General features: G+C 40.0%; 1 protein-coding gene across 1 annotated transcript in view; it reads right to left on the reverse strand.

Annotated features, from left to right (window-relative positions):
• Window positions 1-26,215, reverse strand: part of JARID2 (jumonji and AT-rich interaction domain containing 2) — a 225,390-nt gene that overhangs the window by 43,918 nt on the left and 155,257 nt on the right. Inside the window, exons 4-5 of the mRNA XM_074899720.1 lie at window positions 22,317-22,486; window positions 7,867-8,043 (exon numbers count right to left, since the gene is read on the reverse strand). Of these exons, the coding sequence (XP_074755821.1) occupies window positions 7,867-8,043; window positions 22,317-22,486 (347 nt within the window). The remainder of the gene's footprint in view (window positions 1-7,866; window positions 8,044-22,316; window positions 22,487-26,215) is intronic.

Consider the following 26,215-nt stretch of genomic DNA (forward strand, 5'->3'; position numbering starts at 1 on the left):
TTCTCAAAGGAAAGAATACAATAAAACCCAAAACCTCTCAAAAACTCTGCATTAAAAATTACTGGGACAAAATTTGATTTAACAATACAATGACTACTAACTCTTTTGTGTCTTGTTATGCAGCAAATTTCATTCTCCGTCATGTCTGCCAGCTCTTCAATATTTCCGAGGCATTCAGAAAAGGTGTACCTTATGCTTTACTAAGCCCAGATATGGGTATGTCCCAGCTACAGCCTCCCATCCTAGAGATAACTGTGACATGAGCAATATCTAATGTTCTGTTGCCAGTTACTTTTTTTCCTGGTGAAAGGGTAGTCAACAAAGGTTTCATCCCTGAAGCAATAAGTTCATTAAAAAATGGAAAGATGGAAAAAAAAAAAGCTCAACCCACATGAGTGGTGAAACTCACATTATTAAAGCAGAAATCTTTTGCAGTCTTGAATTATGATTATTTTACGCTAGCTTAATCAGCTCTGTATTTCCAGAGCAGCTTTTAGTTAAGGGTAAGAGCACTACTAACAAGTAATTAAAAGTGCAAGTAAATGATTAGTGTTCAGACATTTCAAATAGAATAAATGGATTTTCTTTTATCTGTGTCTATCTGAATGCTTGTTCTCAAAATGCCATGTCCTCCAAAGCAATTATTATTAAGCTGGAACAATAAGAGTCCCAGGGTGAAATACTTGTGGGTCTTTTGGTTAGCAGTGATGATCAAATGCAAAAAACCTGAACCACTGCATTCAAAACTCAAAAGAACTGGGGGTTTTTAAACCACTGATATACTTTATGGCAGCAGAGCAAAACCTTATGGCAGTCATGATCCCCACGGATGCATCACAGTGCTCTCTGCATCAGGGGAACCGGATCCTGGGCACCAACAGTCACCCAGAATCCCAGACAGGGACTTTGGGGTATCTCATTTGAAACTGCAATAAAGAATCCCTACACAAACTGTACAAATTGTGTGTCTACTAGATGCAGTTATAATGATGGCTACAAAATTTTTGATCAAGTAAAGCCACAAATGTGCTCAATTACTAGAGATTAACTAAGCATTTACTACAGGAATTGACACTGTAGTGAGCGATAAACATTTATTGTGTTTTCAGCAATTTTCTGAACTTTTCCTACAAATTAATTTGCACACACATATTTTATAGGTGACATCCAGTCAGTCATTCAGAAGCCAATTTATCATATGTACAATAACCAGGCTTTCACTGTGGAAGCATTAGAATTACTGGACTGGGTTCAGCCAGCTGCTGAGTCCATGGGCAAAGCTTTCTCTCCCAAGCCCTCCTGGAGAGTACTCCTGCCCCAGATACGCTTTTATACTTGATATAACAAGGGAGTCCACTGCAGGGACAGCAGAGTACTGATATATGAACCCTTCTGCTTTATGCCAGTATCTGGAAGATGAAGGCATGGAACATACACATACACATATGCCACATGTTGCAGAGCTCGTGCTGCGTAAACCAAGTGATTGCGCATACATAAAACTATCCAAAACAAAGAGGGAAGAGTGAAAGAGAGAAGTTTTGATTTTAGAAGGAGAAAAGGGAGCCTTGCCAATGTTGTGAACCCAAGCCAGCTATTCCAATGCAAACCTCATGTTGTTACATAGATCATGTTTGGGAAGAGATGTAATATTAATCAACTTTCTGGCATTAAGTATCCGTTACTGTACAAAAACATTCTTGCTCTGGCTTTAATTCAGTTTTAAGTCACTGTGAAAACATTTATGTGGCTCTCAAACTGCCTTAAAGGACCCAGGCAATAATTCTTTTCCCCTCCCGGAGGAACTAAAACAATGATCTACTTCCATAAAACAGAGTATTTTAATACTGCTGATTGTTTTCCTTAAGTGTCGGGTATGTTCAGACTGCTATAAACCATTTGCAGAGATAGAAGCTGTCCTCTGGAGCCCCCCAACATAATCTACCTACTCAGGTCAGCGGCAAAGGCATACTTCAAGAGAAGAGGACATCACAACTTCACAGGAAAACATGTGGTACCACTGTTTTCCGCACTTCTTCAGTCCTAACCCAATTTGTCAGTGGACAACTCTGAAACAAAATTTTCATAGCTGCATGCTAACAGAAGTCAAACAGGAGAACTGTGGCAGTTAACGCTGAATTTCTTTTTGATGCTACCAATAACACAGCTCAAAACTTTACGCACACAGGAATATATTGGGCCACTGAGAGGAGCATTATTGGTATGAGACACCACGCCACCGTTTGCAAAAATTCAATATCAAGTGTCTCGTCTTAGCACAAATTCATTACTCTCACCTAACCATTACGACACAAACAACATCAAAAGGGTCACTTGCTAAGCAGCAAGTCCATACAAGAAGTGTCTATCCGTTATCACGAGTCTCTCACCAGGATAACAATTCAATTTTTTTGAGCAACTTCCAGCTCCCCTATTCTTCTCCACAGGTCATACATCTAGCTACTGAAAATCCACAAATCCTCAAATGTGTTGTGCCTGATTTGCATGTTTAAATATGTAAATTATTGCAAACCGGGTAATTTTCATGTTACATATTTTTGCAGAAAAATTAAATGTGCAAAAATGTTTATTGCAACAATTACTGGTTCCATGCTATTTCAACAAAAGGCTGTAAATCACCAAAATAATTGCCCACCCATTAACTATTGTAGCACTGCCTGAAATTTTCTCATTCTGCATTTTAGCTGGATGCAAAAAAAATATTTTTCTTCTGAACGTTTGTCTCTTCAGGATTAATTTCACTAAAAAGGATGCATGAGCCTAAGACTCTGTCTTATGTACCCACCCACAAATATAAAATTTAGTTAAAAACAAAACTAAATAAAGAATCGCAATCACAAATAGCATTTTCTCACAACACACTCGAACAGTAAAGTATGTAAAAGATATGCCATTTAAGCCCAAGATATACAAACACTGCATTGAACTGTATCCTGAAATAAGAAAAAAAACTATCTATGATCTTTGCCTGCATCATCTTTGTTACTACACATGTAAGGAAATTACCCTGCTAAATTATCCATTGCAAATTGAGAAGCGAAACATTCTTCTGTATTTCTAGTAAGTGAGGAAGACAGCACTAAAGCAGTGTATAGTATTTCTAGCAATGCCTGCTCACCACGCACTACTGCCAGATCTGTTTTGAAATTTGAGCCCCAAGAAAAAAAGGCCTCTCTACAATTTTCTCCCCTGATCATTTCAGGCAAAAGGCATGCAGAGCAGCTTTATCGGACCATGTTAACAAAACACAGCATGAACCAGTAACCGTTTCTGACCCAGTAGGTTTTCTGACACACTGGAGCTGGTTTACTCCAGCTAAGGAGACAAGACTCTCCTTCATGAAGTAGTCTGATTACAAATAGTGATGGGTAACTCTGTTTTCCTAAATGTAACTTAGAACTTAATTGTCTGTCTCAAACATCCAAAGACAAACCCACCTGACATTCCCAGGTATGCTGGCCCAGATGTGCTCTTCTCTCCACCTTTGAACTGCTGTGCTGATGGGAGAAATACCTAATGCTGCCATCATCCTTCTTGAGGAAATTAGCCAACCGTTATTAGAGGAACTGTAGCCTGCTGTGTGCAATTTGCCTCTGTGTATGCTGCTCCTCCTGAGGCCCTTTTCCAGTCCACAAGCACTTTCAAGTAGAGTAAGGCCTATCCCCTCTTGCTCCTGTGATGGGACGCATAACCCAACAACTCCCTAACTGCATCTTCCAGCTCCAGATCCCAGCCTGCCTAACAAAACACTTGGCACATACAAACATTTTCCTTCAGGAGCCTGCACAGAAAACCGTCCACTGTGTCACAGAATTAAATCAAAGTAGGATTTATTTTGTTGTGAGGAATTCAAAGAATTAGTTTTAAAGAAACAGAGACCTAAGCCTACCCTCTTACCTACAACTTGGAATTTCCTTCAAGCAGTGGGGAAATGTAATTTAGACTCACTACCTCCCTGTCCCCCGGGGAAGCAGACTACAGCTCGCTTGCAGAGAACCTGCTTTCCTGGCACGGCAGCCGGCAGCAGCTGATGACTGACAACCCTCCTCCCTTTGCATAAGGTCAATTTTCTAATAGATCAATGTCTCTCCATCTCCTCCTTCATGTTGGCAAGATGCCCTGTCATCCAGGCTGTGCTTAAGAAGTTTCTCCCCACACCTGGCAGCTACACTGAAGAAAAAACACATTGTTTAAGCCCATGCTCCTGCCTGCTTCTTCCACCGAATTCCTTGTGTTCAAAGCCATGTAATAGTCTCAGATAGACTGATGGTCATTTGAGATCCATACAGAATGCAAGCTGGAAAATAAGCATATCCATCTGAGCAGCATATAGGCATCCTGTGGCGGGGTGTTCTGGATATAAACACCAAGAATTACGGGGTTCCTACACCCACACTAAAAAGGGTAAGAGGGCTGCAATTACAACACAGTAATCCGAATCTCTGCTTTATCTGCTGCAATACGCAGCACCATATCATCCCTAATTTTCCATATGTTAATTCTGAAATTCACCACAAACTTACTTAGAAGTCTGAAGTTAAAAGGGAACTACGTGCCTTAAAAAGATTAAATCCTTGACTTAAACAGCAAGAGGCATTTCTCTATTTCAACTAAATGTTCATATGGTTTCTTAGCTGGGAAAATATCCTTCTTAAGTCAGTAGCTATATGGAGACAGAGCGAGTCAGTTGATCAGTTTCTGGCCTTTCACTGTTTTAACCCCATTGTAAATCCTAACTTAATTAAAATAATTCAATTAGGACCAAAATTCCACATCATGTTTTAGAAAGCTTCTATAATCTCCTCCTCCTATAAGCACAAACCTCTGACAAGTCTATTGCTGAATTTGTCATAAAAGTTACCAATGGTGTTTTGCAGAGGAGGCAAGACTAGATGGCTTCCTGAGGTCTTCTGACCTAATTAATCTATGACATGTACTGTGAGATCATACCTCAGTCCATAAGCAAGAATCACTCACACGTTTTACTCAACATTACAAGAGAAGAGTTCTCTTGCAAACAAAATCTGAGTCTTTAGACAGTATCTTCTCTTCATGAGAATTGTTCGTTCTAAGTTTAAAAGCATGCTGAAAAAGACTGTAATGGAAGTCACATGCAGAACATCCCACACAACATGAGCGATACCTACCTAGAACTAATACTAGTTTCTAACTAAGGCACAGAGCACCATCAGTGACATCCAAGCCTTTATCCGCTGCTAACTTATCTTTACACGTGTCAGATCTGACCTAATCAGCTTGTTTGGCAATGACATGAAACCAATCTTTAAGAGCACGGCTTTACCATTTTCCCTCGTGGCAGCCACAGCAGTATCTTAGAAAATGGTTTAACCACAAGACTGTCAGTGCCTGCACTAAGATACTGCATGAGGGAAAAACTTGCACATTGCTACATATCCCTTTTCCACACTCCCGTGAATTTGGAGGATAAACACTTCTCCTGCCAAACATTTTCTTTGCTCTTTAACAGTTGGATATGTGTGCAGCACATCAGAAGTACTGATAAAGGAGGATGAAAAGGCACAGGTAACAATCTGATGCTTTAAATATATCTATGTAAGCAGTATGGTTGGAAGATGACAAGTCAGTTGAGCTGATTACTTCTATTTGTGTAGCAAGCTATGCCACGTGTTACACGTGCTAATTCACACTTAGGCATTTTCGATTGACTTAGCTGTCCAAAAGGTGGCTCAACAGGCTAGGTTATAACAAATAGTTTGGTGTTCAACCCTAATAATGTCCCATATTGGCGTCAGAAGAGGATATTGACAAATGACTTTGCCCAGGAAAGTTGTTCTGTCCCCCATTTAGCAGAAAGCAATCATTTGACACTGTCTAATGACATTAATCAAGCTCTGAACCTTTGTTGTTGTATGTCATAGCAAACACTTAGGATTTTCAGGTCCAAAGTGCTTGACTACACATTGTATATTAAAAACAAAAGACTTTAATTCATTAAAAATAGACTCTCACGCTAGATTAAGTTCATTTGCTGCACCCGTCCCTGGTCTGCCTTTGTGTGTGGTCTCATTTAAAACAGACACACATGAACCAGAACCTACTTTATTCACAGGAAACAAAAATACTATTGGCTGTCAACCAAAATAACAGACATTGAAAAATGGGAATACCCCTGGGTAAGGAAATTTTAATTAAAAAAAAAGAAGAAAAAAAAGAAGAAAAAAAAGAAATGACAATGACAAAGAAGAAGCAGCTGCCTTCACTGGGAATTCCTGTTTCATCACCTTTGTCAAAACATCTCACATTGTCTCCTATGTATTTTATAAAGGTCTTTTGCAGATCTATTAAAGCAGCAGCTTCATTTATGCTCACTCTGATCTATATTGATAAAGATTATGAAGCCATTAGATGGCTCATTAAGTTTGCCTTTACTTACCCCCAATTAAGATTTCAGGTGTCTCTGGTTTTGAGCTAATTTCAAAGTGGCTGCCATCTGGGACATTCTCAAGGAACACGATCAGCTCCTTTTGTAATGATATATCACATTTAAAACTCTAAGGCAGCAGTTCTGCTACATACAATCTCATTTTCCATATGTAGAATTCTGTGCCTGTTATTCTGGGGGGTTTATTTAGAAATCAATCTGAAGTGCCAAGTTTTGATCCACAGCTTTTACAGCATTAAAACTCCTGCTCACAGCTGACACACTGAAATGCTATTAGGCATAATGTCCCCCTGCACTTTACAAACAGTTCACAAAAAGAGAGTTTTTGAGCTTGGGTGTGCAATAAAAAAAAGATTCAGATGTAGTCATGAAAAATAATTTTGGTATATGTAACAAGGGAGTCCTTTATAGAAAACTTCCTTTTGAAAAGTAGAGATGAGGACCAGCACTGTGAAGTAATTGGGATCTACTAACCTCTACTTCAGAGCAGAGAGTAGCATGAAAGAACAAAAAAAGCAAGCACAGGTTACAACCATCTCTCAAAAAGTGCACCTTTCTCTCAGTCCTTGTACTAAGAGGAGGAGAGCTGAAAGGGCAGTTACCAGAAGGAAAGGTTTTCATGGTAAACTAATACTGAGGAAGGGAACGGAGAACACAGGCTCCATTTTGAAATTATGTCAGGCAGAGAGAGCACAGAGTTGTTATAATACAAGAGCTTTTCGGAGAGAGAACCACATAACACAGGACTTTGGCAATAGAGCATTATACCAGGCTCAGAAGAGTTTCAGTGTGGCTTTTCTATCTTCTATTTTACACTAGGTGATGTTGCTACATACACAGATCCATTTATCAAGATATGACACAAGGACATCATGACAGAAATACTCTGTAATGAATGCAGCTTTTGGTGATTTGCAAAGAAATAACCAACTTTAAAAAGCTTCTTCCATAAAATCTTACAATCAAAAACATGTATGCAGTATCTTAACGTACTGCAATTGCAGTATCAGTACTGCATGTGAGAAATTAAGTGTTGCCCCTTTCACATGTTTTGATAACACTTATGAATGTTTATATTTAACTTTGCTAAAATGAAACCATTCTAGATTAAACAACAGTCTCAAAAAAGCCAGAGAGAGAATGACTATGTGTCTATACAGAGATATGTGCATATAACTCCAGTATGTGTACATGTGTGTATATAGAATTCCAGCCCTGCAGTTATAGTTCTGCCACAGAGTTCAGATTGTCAGGAGAAACAGGTTAAAGTGGACGATGCTAACACTACATCTCACTCCATTTTCCCATTATAGACTGTATCCCTCTTCATTCAAATCCAGAAGGATGAACGAGGATTAAGCACATTCAGCTCAAATTTCTTTACTAGGCAGTGCAGGAAAACAGCACTATTTAGGACCTACCTTGCCCATTTGGTACATGTTTATGCGTTTTTCCTTTCCTGGGGGTTGACTGGCATGACGATGAAGCATTGTTTGTGGCTGTTTTTGTGTCCTCTGTCTCCTCCTCCTCCTCTTCTTCATCCTCGTCATCCTGAGAGCTTCCAAAATACACCATGTTGCTGGGCAGGGCTGGAGAACCTGACCATTATAAAGAAATGGCTCATTAGCATCATTATATTCACTTACTGCACTAACCATATTGATCATAACCTACTTTAGTGTTATGCATAGCAAGGAAAGAGGGGGACTCAAGAGATGGAAGGTCACACTAGTGCATGACTAACTGGAGGTTTTTTATTTATTAATTTTTACCAACAGGATAAGTATGTGCTTGAAAAGCAGGGTTTCCCCCCCCCAAGCACATTCTATTCATGCTTTAGACAATCAAACAGTCTTGCTACAAGCCCTAATTAATAGCTTTGTGTATTCAGAAAAGGACTAATGCACATGCTTAATTTCAAATGCATGCTTAAGTGCCTTACTGAAGTCTTAACACACAAACTGGAAGCTTACAGCTTTTCCAAACAGAAGAAAAAAGAGCATTTACAAACCAATCTGCACCCCGGTAATATTTTTAGGTTATTATTACAATAAAATATTAGTATTTAAACTTCACAATGCTTTGCAGGCCTCTACGGTATTGTACACAATGCTTTGCAGTATTCTGGTTCAGTTTTAAACAAAGAGAAAAAACAGGACATTGAGATGCTTAAATTTGCCTAGCAGGTCCCTGGGCAAAGGAGAGAAAAGAGCAAAGGTCTCCTGATTGCCCATGTGCTCCTCTTGAGGATGTTGTTTCTTATCTCTTGCTTACTTCCCATGATGCTCCCCCTAACCTGTCTTGTTTGCGCAAGGGTAAGATACAACACGCAATTCAGTGACAGAGAAGTGAGGATTCACAAGCTTAACAACAATACAGGGTTTTAATTTAAATTTAACTCTTGCAAAACATTTCTTTTATATGTGTTATGCAATGGTGTACGGGTTTCCCTGGACTGCATCAGGACACATAACATGACTGTAGCAATCCAATCACTATTTTTTTAAATCACAAATATGCTGACAACTAATGGACACTTTTCCTTATGCCTGATATTTTCTACTTCAAAATGAGTCTCCTGTATATCCCCTGGAGGGAGGTGCCCTAGGAGCCTTCTACTTATTCAGAAAGATTTTTTTGGTGAAGGGAAAAAATAGAAAGTCAATAGAAGTGGAGAATGGGGACTCATTGCTTCAACTATTTTCCTGTAGCTAAATAAAACAAAGGACAAAGAAAGCTGGGCTGCAGACCAACAACACAAGGTAGTGGCTATTTGGCTGATGCTTCCTTAGGAAACACTGCTGGCTTCAAGCTCTTCAAAACACCAATTCTGTGTTTTGTTTGGTTTTGAGCTGTTGGTGTTGCTATTGCCAACAACTAACTAAAGTTTATTTTTGGGTTGCGTATTTTCTGCTCCCACCAGGCTTGTACTAAATACTCTTAACTACAAAAATTACATTTTAATGAATGGATACCTAAATATGGCACAAAAACCAGGATAGGCTGTTTCTGCAATGAGCCATCCGTTCTTAAATGTACTGGTTTTGGTTGGGATGGAGTTATTTTTCTTCATAGTAGTTTGCATGGGGCTATGTTTTGGATTGGAACACAAAACAGTGTTGATAACACAGGGTGTCTTAGCTATTACTAAGCAGGGCTTGCACAGTGCCGAGGCATTTTTTTTTCCTGTTTCTCACAGTGTCCTGCCAGTGAGTGGGCTGGGGGTACACAGGAATTTGGGAGGGGACACAGCCAGGACAGCTGACCCCAGCTGATCAAAAGGATATTCCAGATCATATGACACTGTGCTCAGCAACAGAAGTTGGAGGAAGAAGGAGGAAGGGGGTGGGGGGTGTGCCTTTTGCAGTTATAACATCTGTGCTTCCAAGTAACCATTCTGCGTGATGGAGCCCTGCCTTCCTAGAGATAGCTGAACGCCCGCCTGCCAATGTGAAGTAGTGAATGAATTCCTTATTTTGCTTTGTTGGCACTTGCAGCTTTTGCATTACCTACTAAACTGGTTTTATCTCAACGTGAGTTTTTGCACTTTTACCCCTCCAATTTTCTCCCCCATCTCACTGCGGGGGGGAGCAAGTGAGCGGCTGTGTGGGGCTTAGTCCTGACCTGTAAAGATGTTTGTTCTTGATCTCTATAATGGCTCCTTTGGGACTGCAACTGCCTTGGGAAGAAGCAGAGAGAAACTCCCCAGCAGTACCCCACACTGTGCATTGGGTAGCCCTGGGACAGCTAGGGGAAACACTGCAGCAGTACCTAGGGCATGACAATCCTTCCCCTTGAAATAACATACATATTAATCCACCCAACCTAGACATAAATGTATGGACACATATGGTTATCCTAGGGGGAAAGCCTTTTGCACGTCACAATTTTCATATTTATATAGACTAATGATCAAAGACTGCTGACATATTTCAAGACATGGGAGCTGTAGCAACTTACAGAAACAAAACCCTTTGCATTTTTTATGCAAACCCAGAACTTTCTGGCACACTCTAAGCAATCAACCACAGTAGGTAAGAGGTGCTAAGAGGCACATTAATTCTTCTGCTTGGAGAGGAGCTTTAAGTCTCAACAGCAACTAACTAGAAGACTCCAAAACAGTTACTCTAGGACAGTGCTACCTGAAAAATAAATTGTCTTTTTTTCTTCCATCTAGCTATTCAAGTCTGCGGTATGGATTCAGAAGTTACTAGCTCTGCAAGTCTGTACTGTGCATCAGTCCTAATCAGGATCCAAAGTCTGGCACCATCAGTGCATTAGTGCATTGACAAAAGATTGCAGTAAAAGAAACTTACTGTTAGACGCCCTTAAAATTAGATTCAAACACAGACTGAAATCTCTTTATTATAATTAAATAGTTAGAAATTTTATCCTTCTGAGACACTAAAACAGGAGACCAGATATAGCGTCTATTCTCTAAGCCTCATCTTCCCTAGAGTTCCACATCTCTGAGCTTTTCTGTCAGCTGCTTTCAACAGCAACCAGCAAGAAAAAAATTATCATCTGTGATGCAAATATTATTACAATAGCAACCTTTTTTCTTTTTCTTTTTTTTTTTTTCTTCTTTAAAGCACAGAATAAAATATAGTACTGTGTCATTCTGCTTAGAAAGGAGTGAGAGTCTAACCCAAGTGCGAGAGCAGGTACAAACTTCACCTAACTCTTGATATTCAATTGTAATCTCAGTGCATAAATCTTCAGTCAGAATTACATTTTTTAATTCTTTCAAATCAAGAACTAGGAACAACAATGGTTAAACTGCATTCCTGGGACAGCTGGGACTGTTTGGGAAGTACATTTCCAGAGAAATTAGACTAGCAACGTCCAATAACACAAGAGAGTCCTGCTAGCCCTCACTTTACTAATCTAAGTGCTCTGCAATCTGAGACCTCAGAGAAAAGCTGGCTTTCAGTCTGGGTTGCCTCCTCCCCTCCTCCTCCCCTCTAGCTTTTTCTCCATATTTACTGAAGTTGACTTGCAAAACAGTTAGAAAGAAAAAAAGGCTAGACTCACACATTTTTGTTATATTTAGGCATTGTTATAAATGGAAGACACTGAAAGAAATCTAAAAGCTTTGAGTTTTCTTACCTTTAATATTAGAACTATTTTTATCACTGTCTTTTATGGTAAGATTGCAGTTCTAGAATAGCCTCAAATACTGAGAATTTGTTCACACCTACAGGTTGAGCTGGTTCAAATCACTTTCACTTTGTCTGTGTAGCTAAACATGTCCAAAAGGCTGAGAAAACACTAGGTTTTTTTAAAACACCGTAACAGGCTGTTTAAGAGCAAGATACTTCAAATTCCCTTTACGAGCAAACTGAAGGAAAGACAAGCCTGTAAAGTATACTGTGATTTCATTTAAGCTAAAAGAATGACAATTATGTTGATTAGGCAACACCTAACGTGTGTAAGTGCGAGCGGTTGACGTGCACTGTGGTCTACACCAAGCAACAGGCTAAGAGAACACCCCCCAAACCTCCTCTTATGGAAATAAAACAGACTTGTCATGACTGAAGAACTAATGAAGCTCATATGGGTGAAGCTGCACCATTAACAGTGGAAGCCTTCTCTATTATAATAAAGATTTGTGTCCTAAATATCCCTCATCGTCTCTGAAACCAGACAGGGATGTGTATATGATGCTATAGCCTGCCTCTACAGGGGACCCAGTTTGTTACTCAAAGCTGTTAATTTACATAAACAATACTATGTAGTGTTATTGTAGCCACAAATGTCTAAAATCATTGGAGATGTGGAGAAGAATATGCGCTCAAGAGCTGGCGTGTTTCTTCCAGCTCTATCGGTTGGTCTAATAAAATATATTGCCTTTCCTCATAAATCTGGCCTGTCTTCATCTCAAGATAAGACCATGGTGGTTTTCCTTACAGACAGACTTTGTTGAGTGTTCTTGCTCTCAGGTTTCTCCATGTATAACAGATATTTATCAAACAAATGATGTATAACAGCAACATGATAAAAACCCTCCAAAACATTATGAAAATAAGGAAAACTGCAGGTTCACCAGACACATACATACAGACACATTCACAGAACATACAGGTGTAGGCATTTGCTTAATTTTTTAATTTATGACATACTATTCTACTCATTTTTGTCTTTGCCAGGACTCACTCAGCAACAGAAACCTGCGAGGCAGCTATGCCAGTTCACTCTAGCCCATATTTAGCCAGCCAGACAGCAAGAGTAGAGATGAGCAATCATCTTTCCTCTTCCTCTTGTCCTCCCCAGCATCAAGACTTGATTCTCAAAGCCTACCGGGGGCAATCTAAAGAGCAACATCAGAATTTAATTAATAACCATCAGCAAAAGAGAAGAGCTGCAGTGCTCGCAACAGAGGGCAACATTTGTGCCTGGGAGGTGGTGCACGCCACATCTCAGCACTGTAGGTATGTAATTCCCTCCTTCCTCAGTTTCCATCTCCAAGCATACACAGAAAAATCTGCAAGACGGTTATGAGAGCCTGTGGCTGTATTGAATTTTACAAGTCTCCTTCTGTGCCAGGAGCCCCCAAGTTGTGCAGGCAGCTGCTACTACCACGGGCACTGCAGTGGATGGAGGGGGAGAGCAGGGGAGCAGCCCTCCACATTGAGAAACCCACCCTGCACGCACCTGATCGGCAGGTACCTGAAAAACCCGCTCACTCAGCAAATCTGATGGTAATCTAGAAAACAAAATTTGAGTGCCCACCACCTATTTAGAAGACATTTCATACAAGGAACCATCTAGACTGTCTGTGGCTGTGTGGACATTTTTCTTGGCATCAAAACTGGTCTACAGAGCATCTAAACTACATCTGGCCTCTTGTTCTTATTCCTGTGCCACCATCTCAACTGTGGCAGTATAACTTTTGTGGGGCCATGTGGTGAATCGGATCAGGGAACTGATTCAGATTAAAATCCCAGACTAAGGAAATTAAAGTCCATTAATAAATGCTGTAACTCTAATGTAATGTTACAAGCTCTCAAGTAAAGATTTGGAAAATTTCTATGCACACTTTTTCTTATTGAATGTGTAGCTCAGTATATCACTTTACGTTATTAAACAAAACATGAAACACAGTGTGTTTCCAATCTCATGGAGGAACTGCACGTTTTACATTCTGTCCTGATCATGTCTAGGCACACACCTCCTAAATGCCATTTTTTTTCCCCTCAGTTGATTTGTTTTGCATTAACATTTGCATGAAAGTATATGCCATCACCAGAGAATGGACAACAATGTACAACAATCCAGAGAATGGAGAACAATGGCAACACGCTGGGAAACAAGGAGAAGCCATGGCAGAAGTAAACTGCAAGAAAGGGCATGCAGCAGAGCAGAAGGAAGAGGCTCATATGTGCTGGGGCTGGAGAAAGAGATGAGCGGCGAGAGGTAAGTTAGTTGATCGACAAAGGGTGCAGGAGCAACAGAAGGAGGAAGATATTTAAAGAATTAAGGACATTAAATAGTAACAAGTACCAGTAAAGTGGGCAGGACACCTTGTATTGAGCAATTTTAAGAGGAGTACGTCTGACAGTGCTGTAAATCTGCTGCCCCCACCTGGAGATGTGCCACTCACCTTTTCCTGCTTAACAAGTCACTGTTAACTCACAGGCGAGGACAGAAAAGTAATGGCCAGGGCCAGGCAGCAACCTGGAGGGAACTTCCCAGCCATCTCCCCCTCCTCCAAATCACTGAGGGAAGGCCAAATTGCCATTGATCACCCTCATAGAGCAATTTTGAAAGTCTAACAAATTGTTGTGGATGACTAAGGGATTGCAAGCCACGCAGAAAGCTCAGACAGCTATAGAACGCCAGGTATTGCTCTTCTCACCAGTACCAGAGCAGGAGTTACTGCTCCTGTGATCAGATATCGCTGTGCGTGGCAAATTTTGAGAAAATCCTTAATGGTGAGCTGTCCTTTTTAAATTCAACTCATCATGGTTACAATGAGCTATGAATTATTACAAAAAGGGAGGATACTCAGCTCTTTAAAAAATGAGGTTTGAAGTATGTTTGGCAACTGTTTCCATCAGTATCTGCAGTTTCATTATTGAAATTCTCTCTGGAGTATTTTTGTCTTCCCTCCTATTGTGAGAGCAACACAAAAGAAAACCTAACTATATAGGAAAAACAATTACCACAACTATACACAAAATGTTGCCTAATGCATATGAAAGGATGACAAATGTATTTTATGTCCTGTTATAATAACTTGATGCTTATACAAAAGCATAAAGTAAAATGGTTTTTTAAGTCAGTTTTCTCAGAAAGATGTTACCTTTTGCATGTGCAAAATTCAGACTTGCTACTAACAATAGGCAGAATTGATGCTTACGTAACCTGTACATACAGATGCACTGACCTCAGCAGCAAGTGCCTGATTAATAGAATAAACTAGACTCTTTTTCAGTCATTTTATCTGACTAATGAGGTTATTAAATTTTTTTTATTTGACAAATGTGCAATTTTCCCTCTTAAATTATGGTATGTTTTGTTTCTCATTAAATTACATTAACTTTTGTCTTGGACTAGCTAAACATATTAAAAAAACTCTGAATTTGGATCTGAAGAGTGGAATCAGAAGTATGGAAAGTGCATGCGCTTTGCCAAAAGCACTATTTCATTACTCTTCAGAATTAGCTGGCAGTGTTTCTGCAATATTTACTAAAGTACAAACCAAATGTTTTCATCTGGACAGGATTCAAACCCTGGTATGTTACAACCACAACAAAAATCATCTCAATCCAAGAGCCTTCTCTGTAATTTGGGCTGTGGTTTCTGCAAAACTGGAGGATTCTTCTCCATGAATTATTTACACCAACTCCCTCCCTAGCTCCTATCTTCTTTTTTCCTCCTAACAATTAAACATAATCCAGATGTGCTTTGGAAAAATCTTAAAACAATCCAAGACATAGAATGACTTAAGCACAAGGCAGGTCAAGGTATGCAGGATTTAAGCCTGCCCCGATAAACACGCAACATGCCAAGCCCTACAATGAGCTGCATCCAGAGTTTTGGCTTCTGCTCTGACACACGGCCCCATTTTGGGGCTGTATGCAGGTGGAAAAACCTTGCCTCCCAAATGCTCCCAATGTACTGGCATCTCAGTGCTTGAAATTTAAGGCCTGCTTCTCATTTATTATATGTCCTACTTATTACATTTTGGCAGGACAGCACCTAGTCCCTCAAGTGCGAATAAATGTAATTTATGCACAGACTTCGCGGTCATTTTACGGAGCAAGCCTAAAAGAGAATGAACTGCATAAACTCTATAGGAAAGAGCAATTTTATCTCACTTGTCTGACTCCATCTGCAGGAACAGTCCCAGAGGGAGCTCCCTGGTGCCTGAGCAAGAGAGGAAAAGGCCATCCCAAGTACAGAAACAAAGTGGAGCTCATACACACCCCAATGCTCAAACTCTCTCTTCCTCTTCTGTTGTACAAATTGCAAGGTCCTTAGTGTCATGGCTAACTTACTGGCTAAGTGACATAAAACACATCTTGTTCTCAGTCCATTCTTCAAAGCACTAGAGCTAAAACCAAAAAGCCAAAGAAAATTGTTCCTTTTCAAGGGAAATGGAGTAAGGGTGGAGAAATGTGTGAATTTGCAGGAAAAAAAATAAAAGGTTCACTTTCCAAAGTTAACAAAACACACACCAGAGTAACAGACTACTGAATATTTAAAAAACTCAAACAAATATGGTACTTCTTACTTCTACAATTCCTATCAGACAATCTCAAAGCAATTTACCTCCATTAACCTGGCTAGATTTGGCAGTGAACCTCAAAACCAACCCTTCCCACATACACTTCAACCCCCGACTTTATGTTCCCCTCCACCATGAACAAGACAAGTCCCAAAGTACCACGCTGACACTTCCAAAAGGCTGTACCAGGCCATGTTTCATACCCAAGAGATCCTGAGCCCCATACCTAGCACAAAATAAGTCTTCTGGGGAGCACTGAGCTTATGGTAGGTTCACAGCTTATAGAAGCAGGCTCCCAGGTTTCTGGCTGGCAAGAATGGCAGGAATTGCCTTTGCCAGTGTACTTTATATTGCTCACCTGGGCATCAAAAACTCTGCGCAGCAAGGTTTTGAAGTGCTGCTTCTGCCATCGCAGTACTTGGGATTTTATGCCAGTAGCTCATCCATAATATCCAGCTATGTCAATACCTATATACAGAGTTAAACATTTATCCTCACTTTACAGAAAAAATAAGCAGCTTGTCGAGGGACTGAGAGTGAATTTGTGGCAAATACAAAGGCTGAACCTCAAGATTAGTCTCGCATTTCAATGAGTTAATTTCATCCTGTGGCTTTTTGCAGGGGTAGATACTGGAATCATTAACATCAGAAAGGGGCCCCAAAATGGGAAGAGCAGGGAAAAAGTTTGATTCAGCTGTAGTACTACACACAGGCTACTCCATGTTGCACTCAGCAGCTCTTCTCATCTCTTAAATCTCTCATTAAACACACACTGATGTGAAGATGCATCCTCTACTGCATGTCTGGAGGGATGGGCCTCCAGCAGCACTCCCGTTCCTGGGAAGGAATAATGCCACCAGTATCAGTTGCCAGGCTCTCCCTGCATACTTCATACACGTGCTGTTTGCTGTGAGCCTGCATATTCACTTCTCCCTGTGAACACTTGTTAAGTTACTCTTGTCCAAAACCACCACGAGAACTACTTGCCAGCCCAGAGCAGCATATTCCACAGGTGGACTAAATGGTTGTACATAAGAGAAGTATCTCATACCTTACACTTCAATGTTACTCCTAACTTTAAAAAAAAGAACTTTGAAATTGTGAATTACAGTTACTAAATGCAAACATTTTTATTAAATGGTTGTGCAATTAATATTAAACACCCTGAAGTTTATTCTTGCATTTTCAATCCATCCTAAAATTTTAGTATCAAATACCAAATGATTTAACAACAAAATTGATAAAAAGTCTTCTTCGAGTATTTTAAACAAATTATTGTACATCTGCATGTTTTCATATTATTTTGGAATTCTTAAAAATTAACCCAGGCTGCAAAGCAGCTTACATTTTTGGACAACGTCAGCATTTCATTGCTTTGCTTCCAGCCTAATCAAGTTGCTGTGATATTTAATATGCTTACTCTGATCTGGTGAGCATGTCTCCACAGTGGCAATATGCTCCCTTGGAAGGCTGGTGCTTCAAGAATGGGATTGATGCAGTCACCAGCTCTCAAAGTCCAGTGTACCTATTGATACCGAACTATCAGGCAAACGTACCTTCTACCTCATTAAAAGCTACACAAATTAAGAGTTGTTTTCTGGTTTTGATTTTGGAGGCTCTCCCATTGTGACAGAAAACCTCTGCAGGTATCTGCTGGCACTGGCAACCCTTTCAATTAAGACTTGAGAGAGAAGTCTGGGATCAAAGGCCCCTGAGCCTACCACCCAAGCAAGGTGTTTAAAAAAATAAAAAGCCTATTTAAGAACAAACTGCAAGAGGACTGGGGCACTGAGATTTAGAAGTTACTGAAGTTTGGACAACATGCTATAGTGAGATTTTCTATTTAGGTTTTGTCTAAGTGTAATATATCATCAGATTGTTAAGTTATTCCAGTACTCAAAGAAAATGAACAGTCACATGTTTTGCAGAACAGTTGTTAGAAGAGCCTGAAAACTCAATTTGTGAGACCTCAATTAAACCATCTTTATTTAGGAATCCCTGAAATTCTCTAGCATGTAACTCCCAGAGGCCTGGCTTAATTAGAAAATTGATCATGGGAAAACTTCTTAAAATGTAGGCTCCTAATCATAGCCTTCCTGTTATCACCTTTTGCCAAAGATCTACTGCTCATAGGGAGTTGTTTCTCCTTCCCCCTTTAGCCCTATATTATTCCACTTGCAATATTTTTAACCTGTAAATAATTATGGAGAGTAAAGGTAACTTAAATGCACTGTAATGAAAGCTATTAAGAAAAATTTGATCAGAGGCAGAAAATACAGTAAAAGTGAAAGCTGTTGTACAACTGCACAGAGATGACACACTCAGATCTATGTTAGCTGCTGAAAGATACTAATTATGCCTCTGGCAAAGGGCATACAGGCTCCTTCAAAGAAGCTATTTAAAGATAAGAACATGGCAGACAAACACTTCAGAGATATCTGCTTATATATCCCTTCCTTCTTGTGTTGGAAATTCTAGGTCACCATTTAATAAAAAAAAAAAAAAAAAACAAAACCACCAAACAAAAAAAAAAAAAACAAATACAAAAAGAAAAGAAGGATTTCAAAATAATAGATAGCAGGGGAGCCTTGCCAAGTCTGGTCAGTTAGATGTATTCCAGGGTGCTCAGATATTCATGAACTGTTAGAGCTTTTTCATTCTGCTCCGCTTACCTTTTAAGAAGTAATTAGTACATTGTATTATCGTATCTAGAGTTCAAAACACACACTAATTAAAAATATGTCTAAAGCCCCTAGTATTCTGGATAATAAAACGAAGAAGGTCATCTTGGTTAAATTATCTCCCTTTGAAATTACAGGATGCTTAAAAGAAAAAGCAACTAAGTGATTTGAATCATTAGATTTTCTGACATAGTAGAAGGCCAGGTAAATGGGACTTCTATGCCTAAGTATGGGACCTAAGGCACTTTCTTCCACATCATTACATGATAGTACTGCTCCATCACTTACAGAATTCAGCTGCTGCCTCTTAAAATAAGCCCCCCAGAGTACCAAAGAGTGAACTTGTAGTGGTGATGGGATTTTAAAAAAATGTCTCTGTTTAAAAAGTAGAAAATGAAAGCACACACTGACATGGTGCAAAAAAATTACACTGCACTTTTGACACTGCTCCTGGGTGTGGTGGGACAAGGACAGAGCCATCACCACAGAGCTGTTTTCCCACCAGTTCTGGAGAAGACTCCCTTGCTGAAGAAAAGCTTTGATCATGAATGCGGGGACTATTTAATGAGAGCATTTTGAAGGACTAGAGAGGACTAGGACCTAAGAGAGTTCCAACTTCAAAAAAAATTTTAAATTTAAAAGTTACATGGAGATTTACTGTCCTGGATCTATTACACATAGTACTAAATAATTTCCAAAGTGCTGAATTTACACTCTATGAGTGCTCTTATTTCCATGTCGCATTTCATCTTTCATCATGAAAGCGCAAACAGCCAAGACTGGACAGACATATCTGGACAGAAGTCTGAACAACCACATGTCCCACCATGAAAGCAATTTTGAATCCCTTAACACTTCAATAAATAATAGCACAGAGGTTCAAAACCAAAACAAACCCTTTAAAAAAAAAAAAAAAAAAAATCACAAGTCTTCCTTATGCAGGGTTTAAGTAAGCTGCTGGCCCTTCCCTCTCCAAGCTCACTTGATACCAATGGAAGAGCAGCACCAAGACAAGCCTGCAGTGTCCTGGAAGGCCATTTGTGGGACCTTTCTGGAGCTGGTACCTAAACTCCCTGCAAGCATACTAAGAACCAGCTTCCACCTCCTTTTTTGCAATTAGCACATCAAAAGAGGCACAACCACCTGAAGCTAAACCTCCCAAGAGACCAAATAGACACAATCTCAGGCAGCCAGGACCTCCTGAAAGACAGAGCAGTTCTGACACTGAAGCCAGAACCATGCTAATACTGATCTCAACAACCCCACTCCTCCTTCCTCCAAATCACAGCCACTCTCCTGCTTCTGCACAGAAATACATCCAGGTAGCAGATGTCCAAGATTTTCACCCCTGTTTTTACTGGCTCTTTTCAGGCTTTATACAGGAGTGATGGAGCAATAAGCTTGTAGAGGTGCTGAAACAGAGAGCTGACAGCTTCCCCTTTCTGCTTTTCTTCAGCCTGTTTAAGCAGACCAAGAACATGCCATGTGTGGCGCTTAGAGCAGATTTTCCCTCATGGTTTTTAATATAATTGTAATTGGGACCTTGCTGTCTGAATGCACGTGTTGTCTAATATATAAGAGTGCTCCTGCACACTGAAGAAATTAGGAATGAATTGCAAGTTCTTAATTGACAGTACAAAACATCAATTATTCTACAGATGAATAACAAAGAAGAAAATTACAGGTGCAAGAGCTAAACAGCCACTGATTAAAATAGGAAAAAAAAAAACCTACACAACAAACCTTCTGAATGAAGCACTGAAATAGGACAAAAGTACCCATGCTTCCAATTTGCATTGTTAAAACAGAATGTTAAGAGAAAGTAGGAAATAAAAATGAGAGAACTCACATCACCACACAGGTTGCCTTTCTTTAAGTGCAAGTGCCTTCAAAGCTATAAATAACACATGCTTAGTTAGCAAGCAGTGGAAACAAGTGTGTGAATGCAGCCATGTGTGCTCACACACATACACACACACACACACCCCCATCTGAATTTTCCCACCAACAACTGTGGCAGTTGGCCCAGATCACAGCAGTGACATGCTGCCAACAGACTGATCAACCTCACAGCAGACTAAATTAGAAATACATTTCCACAGATTAAATTTCAGAGGACTGTGATGCCACTTTAAACTCCATTAGATTCTGCTCCTCGCAATCCTTTAAACAAACACAAAAGCTAACACACCACCCCCTTCCATCCCCTCCACCCACTCGCTTTACCAGAAGTCCCAACAGGATGGAGGCTCCATATTGGACCAGAGTCAAGACAGATAAATTAGCAACCAGTCTAAAGCTACCATTAGCCTAAAATCTCATAGAAGAGAAGAAAAAAAAATAAATCAAACCATGCTGTATTAAGATGAGAACACCTCAGCGGAAAGTTACGGGTGGTGTTGACCAGTGCTGCTCTCAGATGAAATGGAGATTCAGAACTGGAAAGAGGAACTCAAACACAAGCTTTGAAGAATTCGATCTACTAGGTAAGAATTTTGCAGACAAGCCCTATCTGTAACAAATGCACACCCTTTCAGCAGGTAATGGGACAAAAAAAACAGCAAGAGGCATCATTCCAGCATATCAAGAATGGAGTAGTGACTAGATGAGGGGATGGGGGCGCGGGGGGCACCTGCCCAAAAGAGAAACATACCATGAGAGCCAATACGACAACTGCGAGACTAAACTGAAAGATGCTATCTTCAGTACATGCCCTGGGAAACAGGGCTGTTGAAAGTCTTAAGAAAAATGACTGCTCAGGTCTCCTTCTTTAGTTTAATCTGGACAGTCAGCTGTACTTCATGCTAAGGTCCCCAAGTCTGACATGCAGGCTCACAGACACACACCATACAGCTCCAGACAGGCTCAGGCACCTCTTCCTGTGAGATAATTTGGGTATCTCGCTGTACAACTTCAGATGCCTTATCTGCGCCTGGGTTGCAGAGTGGAGGAGCTCACCTGTTTTATCACCACAGGAACAGTTCAGCTCCTGGGACAGCTAAGAACAAAGGCAACCCTTCCACCATCAGCTGAAAAGCCTCACCGAGACTGAACAATAAAGGACAGTGAGTAGGTAGAGAAGAGGAATTTCCAACCAGCTTTCTCCTCTTGCAGGAACAAGTACTCAGGCAAGTTAAGCACTTCTTCAGTTTATAGTCAGACAAAACAAAGGAAGATGGGGAGGACTTAAGAGAGCTAGACAAAAACCCATTCAGGATAACAGAGTGCTAAGCATAAAAGCAATTTTCTTTTGCACTATTACCAGCCTCATTTTATGGTCTTTACAACCATGAACTCAAATGCTCCTGCTGCAGATACAGTCAAATTGCTGAGTTGAAATGCACACAATATATTCAAGTGTAGCACCCATACATTTGTCTCGCTGCTACTCAGTGTGTGGTGCTACAGCTCATTCTTTGAATGAGACTGTCCCCCTAGGCTGCTGCGAGACTCCTACCTCGAAGACAGAGGAAAGTGAGAAAATCTTCTGTCTTGGGTTTCCTTTTGGAGAGGTCAGAAATCTGAGTGGCGGGAGGGGGTAACAACGGCTCCACTATCTTTATTGGAGTTGTGCTGGGACTGTTTGGCTGGGACTGAGCAAACTTCCTTTGTGCTTGCAGCCTTGGCCTGTGGAAACAAGAGCATATCAGAAGAGCGTTAGGTAGAACTTATAGGAGAGCATCAGAACATAAAAATTCACTGTTTAAAAAAAAAAAAAAAAATCTGATTCCATATGCCACCAATAGTGTATCCCTACCTGGGTCAATTTCGAAGACAGTCATTTATTTGCTTTACCCTTTGATATCTTCTGTGACAATTTGGAAAACCAGAAAGGGAACATCTTGACTATAAAAATCTCTGACTGCTATTTCATATGTTCCAAGTATTTTCTTGCAAATCATACAATTATAGTTTACCATTCACTTATTTGGAAATTAAATCTGTATTTTGCATCATGAAAATGTCTCTTTTTAAAATTAAAAAAAAAAAGTGTTAGTTTTCCTTGCTTCTTGTTTTTAATTAATTTACAAATTAGGTTTATTTTAGCCCCATTAAGGTTTTAATTTATTCCAATCTGCTATAATCTTATTTACATGGTAAAATATATATTGATAAGGTATCTATGTTAGTGCCCAGTTCTACAAAAACAAACCAAAACCTTTAGGGAAAGATATTTTTGACAGGGAAAATATCAGGTAAAAGCCATTAGATTTTTGTTCCCTTGGCTACAGCCTCAAAGACAGTAAGCAATGAGGTCCGGGGTGGGGTTAAGTAGTATTTGTGACAAATTTGTGAGAATGAAGGACATGCATGGAGTGAACTTGTCTTACGTGTTGGTACTGGGTGATGGACTGACATTCTCTGATAAGTTTTAGAGCATGCCTGGGTACAGTTGCAGGAAACGAACAGATGCAGGTGGTTTTGGCAGTCAGGCTGCAAATTATTTCAAGCCTATCTGAAGGCTCTGATTAACTGCTAGGTGGCAATGAATATGATTTTCTTTAATATGTCTAGAACGCAAATTGGTATTAGGGAAAGCGCTTTGGGGCAGGACAGATACCCAGAGGGGGTCTCACTGGGAGCCTGACTCTGCTCAGCATTTAAGAACATGCTAATTTCTCACTTAAGCAACTGGGATTCTAATTATGATCTTTATTACAGCTTCAAAAAGGAGAGAAGCTACTGAAATAACTTAAAACCTCATTGAGAAAGGATGCAATTTTATGTCATTTTCTTCCCTAATAGCAGAGTATTTACATAATGTCAAACTGAAGCACGTATCAAATAACACTAAAGGAAAAGCCAGGTCTTGTCACTCCACGGCAGGCTTAACTGTTATGACTTAAGGAAAGTACAGTTATCATTCAGTGTGGATGAAACACATAATTGGCAAACCTCTTCTTTTTCATGGATATTAAACTTAAATAGTTGGGTAAGAATAGGTTTGTTAGTGTATTTTAAGCTTCCACAGTTTTGTGGCTAAAATAAATTTTTAAAAAATTTAAATCCCAGCAGTGTTTATATGCATATATACACATCCCCTAATGACAACCGAGAACAAAAGTAGCATCAGAAATTTTCTCCGTAAACTCTGCATAAAATTGCACATGCCCTCACTATCGAACTCCCACCCCACCAAACAACAAAAACCACCAGCCATTCTTACTGCTTATTTTCATCTCCTGAATGGCAAATATAGCATGCTGTGGGTTGTTTTTGGTTTGTGTGTTTTGGTTTTTTTTTAATCATGGTGCTTATCACTTCTGTACGGGAACTGAAAAATGACTGAACACATATATTTTCTCATATCTATGAACTATTACCTTTCCAGACTGAAGGTCTTGCATAGATTTGCCTGTATATCCCCAAAATTACTCAGTCTGCCTTGCAGATAGAGGACTCCCGCACAGGACAAATGAGATTTTAATTTCAACCATCTACATTTCTATCACCAAAACCACACACACAGTGAGAGAAAAAATGCTTTGTGCTGGCTTCTGTTCTGCACAAAATGTACACTCTCTCGCCAAAACCCAGACTATAAAGGGCAACTCTGCCTGCTGCTCTCATCCGCACAGCGATTTTTCCCCATCGAAGTGCTTCCTCAGCTTGGCTGTTAAAAACACACTATCCACTCACTGAATCTCTGAAACTACCTGCTCAAATCTCATGTGATCAGATAAGCAGCAAGGACTCCACAACCACCACCACCCCAAAAAGTAAAGGTTAAGCCTGTTTTATGGTTCAAAATTAACCCTTTGCAGCAAAGGTAATCCAGGACTGTTTGCAGCACCTCTATTATTGATCCCTAGAGCACTGAGAGAGGATTAGGGAATGACTGGTAAATCTGGCATATACATGAAACAAATTAGTGAATTGAAAATACTTTTGGTTCAGCCTCTATTTGAAAATACACTTTCCGCTAGATGTTCTTCCCCAGTACAAACAATTCCCTGCTCATTTTCCTTGCCTGCTTCCCACGGGGGGCAAGTGTGACTGGATCTCCACTACCCACCATGCTCCCATGGGGGGCCCTTCATTTCAGTGAGGACAGTGAAAACGCCAGACCTTCACTCCACCCAGCTTCAGCCTACAATCGCAAACATGTGCTGCTTCCTGGGATGGCTGTGAAGACTTGTTGCTATATAGGCAGATGTGTCTGAGATACTTCTCCTCTAACACCTCTGTTGATGTTTGCTGTACTTCTTCCTGCTTGGTTTGAACTCACCACTGTCACAAAAACAGGCCATTTCCTTATGAAATACTTATTTTTTATTAAAACCCTGAGCAGTTACAGGGTGTAAACATTATCAATTTGATTTATGAACACTAGTAAATGAAGGCACACTTTTGTGCCTGTGGTATCCTTTAGGTTTCTACAACTGCTGTTCTTTGCATGGATAGGCATGGGCTCCAAGGGCTTCTACTTTAATGCCTGAAGGTGTAGAGAGCGAGCTATGAGCAAGAAATTCTGTAGTTACCACACATTAGGATGAGGCACTGAGGTTAGGAAACAAAAGCCAAGCTTTTATGCAGTCTTTGCTCCAGTTTTGTGTAAATATGACCAGTTACAAAGGTGGGCCAGCAAAGGAAAAACATACACATTTCAAAACACAGGCAACAACTTAGAACTGTTCCCTTGTGAAGGAGCGTATGCATCTTAATAACCTCATATGTCCCCATGAAAACCTCTAGAAGCATAAAACCAATTATTTTGGGTACAGTTTCACATTACACTTAATCCAGTGTAAATGTGAAGCTGCTGCCAGAAAAGGAGGTACCCCCTCCACTATGATTACATCAGATCAAGTGTAGTTGCCCATCGTACTCACACGCTGATTCTGAGCAAGGCAGAATAGGTAAGGAAGTGATAAAAGTGCTCAGGAAGACCTTTTGTGTGTGATAAACACATAACACTACCAGCATGGCTTTGCTCTTTGCTTGCTAATGCAATGATTTCTGCTGGAATGACCTATTTAGCGTGCATTTGGCAACAGGAGACAGATTGGCACGAGTGTCAAAAAGAACAACAAAAATCCTGTTCACATCCTCAAAATAAATTGCTCGCTCTGTCCTCATCGAAAGGGTATATCCTACGTAAGACTTGCAAATATGCAAACAGAAAAAACTTCATAAAAAGGGAAAGTGTAAGGGAAGAACTCAATACATCTAAACATCATGCAAACACCCAACGTGCAGCCAGAAATATGCAGACTATTTAAAAGTAAATAGTAATTCCCTTTCTCTCAACAGAATGTTATTTTCATTCTACTGCTTTTGAGAGCCTTTAAACACCTACCTAAGACATGAAGCTCAAAAAAGCCCCAGCCTAAGGAACCCTCACCTCCTTTTGGT

The sequence above is a fragment of the Athene noctua genome, chromosome 2, assembly GCF_965140245.1.
Source record: "Athene noctua chromosome 2, bAthNoc1.hap1.1, whole genome shotgun sequence".
Classification (NCBI taxonomy): domain Eukaryota; kingdom Metazoa; phylum Chordata; class Aves; order Strigiformes; family Strigidae; genus Athene; species Athene noctua.